Source organism: Urtica dioica, chromosome 8, assembly GCF_054948205.1.
Source record: "Urtica dioica subsp. dioica isolate 48M chromosome 8, U.dioica_male_clone48M_v1_H2, whole genome shotgun sequence".
Lineage (NCBI taxonomy): Eukaryota > Viridiplantae > Streptophyta > Magnoliopsida > Rosales > Urticaceae > Urtica > Urtica dioica.
The window spans coordinates 35,136,061-35,146,044 of record NC_142763.1 but is presented as its reverse complement, the minus strand read 5'-3'; the positions used below and the strand labels follow the sequence as shown (position 1 = coordinate 35,146,044).

The window sequence follows — 9,984 nt, the reverse complement described above, 5'->3', positions numbered from 1 at the left end:
ATGGATTGGAAGGGAGAGCGTCCCCAAGGTCGGGAGGTCCCCTCCTTCTAGCGCCAAAATGTTGTCGCTCGTTTTCGGACAACGATTTAGGAGCCCCAAACGGTTCGACCCAAGGTAGGACCAAGTGTGTGAAATCCCAATTTTTTTAGCTTAATTAAAAAGCTATAACTTTTGTGTTCGAGTTATGTTAGCTTTTTTTTTTATTTTATAAAATAGTAGTGAATGATTTATTTATGTGGTATGTATGCTTTAGAGTTTTTTTATTATTTATTTAATGTACTCTTTAGATTATAAAATATGGATATATATATATATATAAGTTATATATTATAAATAAGTTAAATGTGCGTATATATACATGTTTTACATATATTATTATATATATATATATATATATTATAGCTATAAATTCAAGTTAACGGGTATGATATAAATAATATATATATACATATATATATATATATATACTTATTACGTAATATAATATTAACTTATAAGTTATATATAAGTTACTTATATGTAATCAACGTGTGTATGTATATATACTTATATATATATATTAAAGTTAGTAAGTATTTACTGTATATATATACTTATATATGTAGCGTATTAAAGTTAGTTAGGTATAGTCATTAAGAGCATCTTTTTCCTTCGACGGTTTTCGATCGTAATTCCGATATCCAGGTGAGAATAATCTCACTGCAACACGGATTAGTTAAAAAAAATTATAATACGTATTATGTGATATGAAGTATTTATATGTATCGTGTGAATTTTTGTGTGTGTGTTTGTTCAGAATGTGCTTGGTATGATATGATATGACGATATGTGAGTTTATGTTATCTTATGCTGTGTATTAGAATATCTATAACACGTCTTATCTTTCTAGCTATGTTATCATGTATGCTTTTATCTTATGTCGCTAATGCTTTTAACGTAATAAACACGATTAATAAGTTAAGTAAGCAAGAGAGTCGTACCGCCTCGAACTACAGAGGTAACTAGAGGAATTTCTCGAGCCGAACTACGGGATCACATAGAGAGTTCCTCATATGTTTATGTATGTGACAGGGCGTTCTATGGGAGGTCGCAGCCCCATGGTTCGTTATCAAAGTGTACACTGAAATCGGTACGGCTACTCTAGGGGACCCCCGAACTAAAATACGATAGACTTTTAATAGGGTATCTCATGTCACGGTTAAAATTAAAGTACTAATAACCGGTTCATACATTTTATTTTTTTTGCTTATGTTTTGTGAGTTATAGTTATTCTCGCTGAGCGTTAGCTCACTCTATGTATATACGTCCGTGTTGTAGGTAAACAACATATGAACAAGTGAGGAGGGTGGATCAGCGGCGGCGATAGCGAGAGGGTTGGGTTATGGTTGCCGTTTTCGAAAATAAAAGACTTCCACTTTGCTTTCAATTTTTCAATAATCCAAACCCAAGGTTTTATTTTTCTTATGGTTTAAGTATGTTTTTCAATTCCGTTAAAGGTTACGACTTTATTTATGGTATTTATTTACAATGGTATTTTTGGGTTTTAGTTTCCGGTTATGCAACTTCGACTTTTTGGTTGTTTTCGTTCATCAAGTTTAAATGAAAATTTATTTTTAGGTTACGAGTTTTCAAACTTTATATTTTAAGTTATGTTTAAAAAAAAAAAATTTACCTCAAATTTTCTTAAGTTTGTAAAAAGTAAGATAAGTACGATGGTCCGAAAAGTCGGGTCGTCACAAAGTGATCGCGTTCGGGCTCAAGCGTGTCGGACTTGGTATCCCAAGTCGTCCCTTAGCTGTAGATGATGTTTGCCTCGTCTCAACACCTGAAAAGTGGGAAAAAGAGTGTGAACTACAAAGGGGAAACAGAGGGGATGCCTCTGTTTACCTCTCCGACGCTCAACATTAGTAGGATTGAGGTGGGTAAAAGAGGTTAGGGTTTAGAGAGCCGAGACTTGAGAGACACGAGTGAGTTATGAGTTCAGCAGCGTTTCAGTATTCAAATTCGGATTACCTGTCTCGAGGGATCAAGCCTCGTATTTATATGTGACCAAGGGACGTTTTGAAGGCCCCTTGGCCGAGTGAAGTTGAGTCGGCCGTTGGCCGAATGAGACTTGATCGGCCAATGGCCGAGTGAAAAGCTTGGGCCGGATGAGATTCACTCGGCCATTGGCCGAGTGAAATGCTTGGGCCGGACGAGACTCACTCGGCCCTCGGCCGAGTGAAACACCTGGGCCGGATGAGATTCACTCGGCCATTGGCCGGGTGAAATTCTTGGGCCGGACGAGACTCACTCGGCCCTTGGCCGAGTGAAACACCTGGGCCAGTCAATGGCCGAGTGAACTGGGCCGGCCATTGGCCGGGTGAGTCTTGATCGGCTGAAGGCCGAGTGAAAGGCCTGGGCCGGCCAATGGCCGAGTGAACCTGGGTCGGCCATTGGCCGGGCGAGCTTGTCCGGCCGCCCGAAAGGCCGATCACGTCGTCAGGTCTCGCCGGGCCGATAACACTTACCATTTGGCTCTCTTTATTACTTGCTCCTTTTTATTAGATTCGTCTGTATTTAGAGATAATTTTGCCTAAACACTTGGAGTTCTCAAAATTGCGTGCTCTTCGTGAGACAATTGTTGTACTAATTTTTTTCTATCAACATACATCATACGTGATCGTATATATCATCATCGCTGAAACAGCTACTACGAAAAAAATCGTTATTTTGTCAATAATTGCACCGTCGGAAAAAAAACACCAATGATACTATCACGCAGGCTTTTTTAAATTGTATATCACTCTTTGAGTTTGGTTGAGTGTTTGCTGTCTATATAAATTAGAGTTTAAAAATTAAAACCTAGACTATGAGAGGGATAAATGGATAAGGAAAAAAAATTGATTGATATCCTTATTGATTTATAATACATTGATTTAAACCATTGTAAAAACTTATTTTTAAAATGCCGATGAAATTCGTCGGAATTCGCCGGCGGCGTCGCTGTCGGATCAAAAATGGCCAGCGAAAGCTAAAATGTTGTTTTTACACTATTTTCCGTTCGGAAGCTGACGAAACAACACGCCGTTTGTGCGAAAAACGACCGAGCTTTTTCATTTCAATTTATTCACCAAACACGTAAAGAATCGAGGGAAGTCGAAGACATTCGGGAGAAAAGAAAAAAAAAATCAAAGCTCCAATGTAACTGATCAGACCAGCATGGTGCCGGCAAAAATCAACGACTATATCGACGGTGTTCATTTCGTTTCAATATGGCGGAGAGAAAATGTGACATTATTTCTGCGACATCCGGCGAAGTTCGGCAAAATTCTCTTTTTTGTGAGACTTTTAGCGTGGTGGATATGAGCATAGTTAATGGCTGGTATACTAAAAGTCCGAAAATAAACAACAAAAGTCTAATAAGTTACGGTGGTATATTTTTTTTTTTAATTTCTCTTTAATAGGACACAAATTAACATTTGTCCACTTCATATGTGTGATGAGTTTAAAAATTAACATTTGTATAAGTAATAATAAAATTCTAAGAGTTTGTGCTCCATTGTTTTCGAAATAATAATACATGTATAGTGAAATGTTAATAGGAAATAAAAATAAATAAATAAAACATAAGAGCCGATCAATAGATTATAAATTACTGTAAAATTATTGTTTAAAGTTTAAATTGAGCTATTCAAATTTAAAAATTAAACAAATTGTTTGAGGAATAAGATGAATGAATACTCGACTATAATGTGATATCGTCATAGTTCCTAATTGTTCTAAAAAAGATTAAATGACCAAAAAATATCAAATGAAATAAGAATAAATGTATTTTAAACGTGAAAAAATCATCATAAATTTATATACATTATGATATAAATAAATAAATAATGTATACTATTTATTAAACTATATTTTTTATTCTATATATTTTATAAGGTTAAAAATTAGAAAACATATATATATATATATATATATATGTGTGTATTTAACATGTTATGTAACATTATTTCCATTCAGGTTTTTCATCGTATGTCGGTTTTTCATCGAAAACAAAATTTTAAAACAACATTTTATTTGCCTTTTATTTAACATATTTTCCATTCAATTTTCGGCGTGTCGGTTTCCCTTAAATCAGGAGTCTCGAAACGTCATCGTAAACACTTGAGCCAACAAAAACTAATAACATTTTTAATACATCTAAACTCTCCCTCAAGGGGTACTGCAAGATAATTTCACTTTGAAATTCATTAATAATTCAGATGAGTGGTCCATGGATATTAATTAATTGGGTTAAGTTAACTAATTATTATTAATATATGAGATCCATTGCATAGTTCTTGGGTCCAGGTAAAGTCTGACACGCTAGTTGTTCCCAGTGAGGCATTGACAATGACTTGACCCCATTCGGAAAATGAGTAAAAATATATATTATTTGTATTAAAATTCATTTGAAAGTGGAAGACAAGGTTTAGGTAAATGTTCTCATATTGACAATGTTGTAAAATCTAATAAAGATTCCTTCATTGAAAAGCGTTCTCAATAAATTATTTGCTTGTTCGCTCCACTAGAAGTTATATAAAATAAAATCCATGCACTAAAAGAAAATGAAATTAACTCGTTAATCTCTACTTGACTACTGTCACCTCAAATGTTATACACGCGGACCTATATGCACATACAAAAAAAAAAAACAAAAAAAATCCTTTATGAAAAAATATCATGATAAAGATTGTCACTATGGGTTGAAAAAGTTAGCCTCTAGGCCTTTATCCGCCAAGTTCCATAAGGCGGCAACAACTAATAAGACGCACAAAACGAGTCCAAGGAAGCCTAGGGCAACATTGACCAACCACAACGTGCCACATCGCTGCGGCTTCTTGATCGACAGCCACATGAAGCACGGATAGGCGAAAGTCAAGGGCATCGTGAGCCCTCCGATCAGCGGAGCGAGGCTTCCCAAGAATGGGAAAGCCACGGCTACAAAGTAGACGAGGCAGCCGAATAGGAACCGAAAAAGTGCCCTAAGCCATCTAGGGCATTTTTGTTTTCTATTGGCAGTGTACTTGGACTCCAAGTTGTCGAAAACTACCATGGCGTAGGCTTGGAATGTGCTTAGGCTGTTAATCACGATTAGGATGTAGATTAAGCACATCATTGACTTGGAGATGTTTTGTCCGTGGATTTGGTGTAATGCTTTCAACATTCCTTCATCGGCTGAAATCTGCCATTTTAGAGAAAAATACAAAATAAATACAACATTGTAAAATAAGATTATTATTATTACTTTTTTTTTTTAATAAGGTGTTCTGACCTGATTTCCATAAGACCAAAATCCACCGATTGCAACAGGAAATAAGCACAAGGCTATTAGGATATATGAGAATTTGACCCCTCTCCACATTGCCACGCGTGACAACTGTTTTGGAGTTGAAGGTAGTGTCGCCTGAATCATTTGAAATGAGAATTTGGTTAATCTATTACTTTAAATCATGTATTAATAGTTTTGTGGCTAGTTTCCACAATATACATTTATAATCCAGGATATTACCAAAAAATAAAATAGAAAAGGTATATGTGACGCACTTAGAAATCGATTAGTAATATTACGACGTACAAGGAATGATTTTTTTTTTTTTTATATATATATAACAAATGTACAGTACTAATTAGATGCGATCGATATATAACTTTAGCTTAATTACTGAACTAAAGAACATAGTATATTGTCAAACACACTATGTTTCTTCATAACACTTAATGGAGGGCATAATAACAGGTTATTTTAGGCCCCGTAATTGATTGTAATTTAACCAATTAATTCTAATGAAATGGTTAACGTTAACTATTTTCACCGTTATATTTACATGTTCAGTTAAATTGTAATGAAGTTGATGGGAAATAAATAAATAAATAAACTAAAACTTAGTGAATAAAAAAAATCATTAGCAAAATTAAACCAAAAAGCTGTATATTAAATTAAGTTATTCTGACCTGAATCTCAAGTATTAGATTGTGACCTCTGAAGGAAAGCACAATAATCCCAACGGCATTCAAAACACCTGCAAACTTCTCGACAACAGTCAAATCCGGCTCCGCCGCCAAAGCGCGGTACGACACGTCAGCAATCCGTTCCCGACCGACAGGAATAGCCCAGACGAGTGTGAAATACACGACCGCCACGGCGGAGCCAATGAGCGAAACCCTAGCGACGGAGTTCAGACTTGGAAGGAACTGAGCCAAAAGGATGGCCGTGCACGTGAAAGCCAGGAACCACTCTGCGGCGGTCGGACCTCCGGCGCCGGCGCCGGCGAGGCTGTTGAAGAAGAGCTGCATTGCGCCGCCGCCGGTTAATACTAGCATAGCGCATGTCCCTCCAGAGAGGTACATCACCGGGAATATTGCTAACACCTTTCCCAACTTTTCACCTGTATTCATCAAGATAATATATATAATTACTCTTTAAGCGATAATGGTTATTGTTGTGAATAACTTTTGTATTTTCCTGGCAACATTTTAAGATGAGGCTCTTTTTGAAGGAAATATTAGTACGTAATCTTTTAATAAGACGTGCGAGTGGCATATTTTTAAACAATAAAAGATATCTATGACAATAGCTATTGCGCAAAAAAGGTATGGTCCTTAGTCAACTGACTAGCTATATTTTCGTCACGTCATACGAAACACATTCAATTATTAATATTACACTAGTTTTTTTTTTTTTTTTTTTTTTATATAAAAATCTATATACTTTAAATTTAATTAATCCTTACAAAAGAAATTTCAGTGTTATATTGTCGCGTCTGATTTGTTAATGGTGGGGCTATTTTGGTACGACTGTTTGTTATCTCATCTCATCCAAGCTCAGCACTGTGTCTTCACATGAATCATGCGAACATCATTGAGGAGTACATGAGTCGCATGACTATAAACTTGCTGTTTTACTTAAAAACATTCGATATTTACGGCGCGCTGAAATTAATATCGCATATGTATAGCCTTGTTACGGATTTAGCTGGTTAGCTGATTTAGATTTGTCACCTTGACGGATTTCAAATATATATATAAATATAATGATTATAATATTTATTTACAAGACTTATAAATTATATGTTTAATTTTTATAAGAATATTTTTTTTTATCTTTTTATATATATATAATAACATCAATTGACATTTATTTTTATTAAGATAATTATAAGAAGTTAGAATATAATTACAAACTAACATATCATATGTACAAAAATATTATGCTTTATTTTTTAATTGTAACAAGTATTAATTTCAAATACAAACGGGTAAACAAAGGTAAACAATACTAATTTCAAATATACGTAATAATTTGATCAGATTAAAATACTCAAAACTGACAAAAATTGATTTACCAAACATGACATTAATAATAGTACTACACTAAGTCATTTAGTTTGCATAAATTGACAGGCAAATATATGAAGAGTAAAGATAGTTTAAGAGATTGTTGTACTCACCGAATGCAATAATGGAGAGATGAACATATCTACTATAACGAGAACCAGATTGATCTGATTCTGATTCTGATTCTGATTCATGAAGGTTGACTAGAAGCCATATGGTGTAAAATTGCCACACAAAAGCCAGAGACAAGATTGTGATTCCCCAACCCCTAAACAATAGAAAATATATAAAATTAAAATTGGTTCAATCAGAGAATATACTTCGAATATTATATTATTTGTGGAAGAAAACTTAAATTGTATAGTTGGCAATTGGTATTGGACAACAGTAAGTAGGATAAATCAATAGTCAAGTTCTTATATTTATTTTTCCTTGGACCAACAAGTAAATAATAATTTAAATTCGTAAACATGATTTCAGTGAGTTATCACTTATATCCTTTGATTAGAAACCTAATTAACTATTTGATACGTCAATAATAAGTAATAACAATACTGACGCTGATATTAATATTTATTTTCTTTAATAACGTTAATTAGTATTCTGTGAAGATTATAGATATAATATACAACCGAATATGTAATACGGCAAAGATCTATGATTACAATAAGAGCAATGCTATTTGTCCAGACTCGTGAACCGTGACGATCCACTCACGCGTTGACACGTGGCAGTTCGTTGCCACGTGTCAACGCGTGAGTGGATCGTCACGGTTCACGAGTCTGGACAAAAATCAATTCCGTTACAATAACAGTCATGTACGTGAACGCCAATATGTCGTACTAGGTTTCAAATATTACAGATTTGCGATATAGTTAAGTTTCATGAATTTAGAGAAGTCAAACTGGCGACCCACCCAAAATTAGACATAAACATAACTTTTACTTCGATATAACTTTTTGTATGTGTATGCGCGCGCTTACTTAATACACAATACGTGATCAAGAAATATAATATCCCAGGAACAAATTAGTAACTAAGACAACGCTACTATTCCTAGAATGTACGGACAACCCAAAAAGATTAACATAAATTTCCGACACTAGTGGTGTCACAACTCACAGCTTAAAGCAAACAATCACACTAATAACTTGTGTCACCTATAAACAAACCAAAGGAACCCGCTTTAATTTCCTTTATTCAATACTATACATATTACTATTAATTCTCTACCACAGAAAATGCAACTTATTCTAATCAAGTGTCACGCTCCACATATATTTTTTTTCTTTCGAAAATAACGCGTTCAATATTTGTTGAATAACTAAATTCACTCAAAAGACCAATAAATACAAAACCAATAATTTGTTTCAATTCCAAGGAAATCAAAGTATCTTGACCTTATCGATGACCACCGATCAACTATACGTGTACAAATTCGCATCGTTCAACACAACAAAAACTTTTGTAGCAAACTCTGTTGAGTTATATAGATCAATATATACTATATCTATATTTTATATACGTATTCGCTGAACTTACCAACCGAGAGTTGCGAAAGCAACAGGCAAGAGGAGGGCTTGGAAGCCGATCCCGGAACAGACCAAGTGGAACACGATGGAGAAAATCCCTCCGTTTCTTGACTCCGTTATAGGAAGCCACGTGTCCGCAGGGTTCGCCTCCGTCCCAGGCCAACGAAGCACCGATTCCGCGCCGTTAGAACTCTTGCCGTCTTCTTCGACGCTATGGACCCGGAAAGAGCTGACGTGGAAGCTTCCTCTCGTCGTCGTCGAGGATAACGCGCCGTCATAGTCCACGGTCACCGCTACTTCTCCCATTTTTCGTCGACCACGTGGCAGGCAGATAGAGATTATTTTCTATTTTTTTGAGAAGTGAAGATTGTTGAAAAACTATATGAGTGAGTACCGAATTTATATACATCGCAGGTGACATAAGGGCTTAGACGAAGGTATGACGTCATCGTTTTTATGATATATGTGATCACGTCATTGTCACTTTTCTAAATGATTATTTATTTAGTGGAAGGAAGATTCATACACGCACACTCACGTTTAATAAAATCTAATTAGAAAAAGCGTATTTAGTCTAAAAGCGACAAGTTGGTGAGTGGTGGCAAATAGGTTGTCATTTTTTATTTTAGCAAATTGGACAGTCTTTGTTGGTCTAACTTTGAACTTCATTTAATACGGGTTAAAAAGAGTTTTAGTCATGTAGCTTTCAATAATGTCTCGAATATGCATCTTTTACCTTTTGTATTTACATCGTATAGCTATTAAATCAATTTTTTCGAGTTTAATATACGTGGACTCGTTGTGCTATTTTATTTATTTGAGTCTATCATCACCTTAACAGTCGAGTTTATAAACTAGTAACAATTCCAAATGAGGGTTTATATTTAAAAAAGACTCCAATGCTAATTGTTAAGAATCTCATAGGTAATAATGAACTGTTAAAATAAATTTAAATAATATCTAAAAGGTTCTACTGGTGATGGTATTTGTATATATATGATTTTTAGTTTTTCCTAATCCTTCTTAATTAGTTTTTTTAAGGGGTTAATTATTATTTTTTATGATATACGTAATTTAGATTTAATAAAAAATG

At 34.6% G+C, this 9,984-nt stretch overlaps 1 protein-coding gene across 1 annotated transcript; it reads right to left on the bottom strand.

Moving 5' to 3' along the window:
- Window positions 1–4,673: 4,673 nt before the first annotated feature.
- On the bottom strand, window positions 4,674–9,282 carry LOC149389496 (lysine histidine transporter-like 8). The gene is made up of 5 exons (XM_089624404.1): window positions 8,902–9,282; window positions 7,473–7,627; window positions 5,977–6,410; window positions 5,297–5,428; window positions 4,674–5,206 (listed from the first exon to the last, which is right to left on the bottom strand). The coding sequence occupies exons 1-5, from the start codon at window positions 9,195–9,197 to the stop codon at window positions 4,721–4,723; spliced, it is 1,503 nt and encodes a 500-aa protein (XP_089480530.1). The 5' UTR covers window positions 9,198–9,282; the 3' UTR covers window positions 4,674–4,720.
- Window positions 9,283–9,984: the final 702 nt, after the last annotated feature.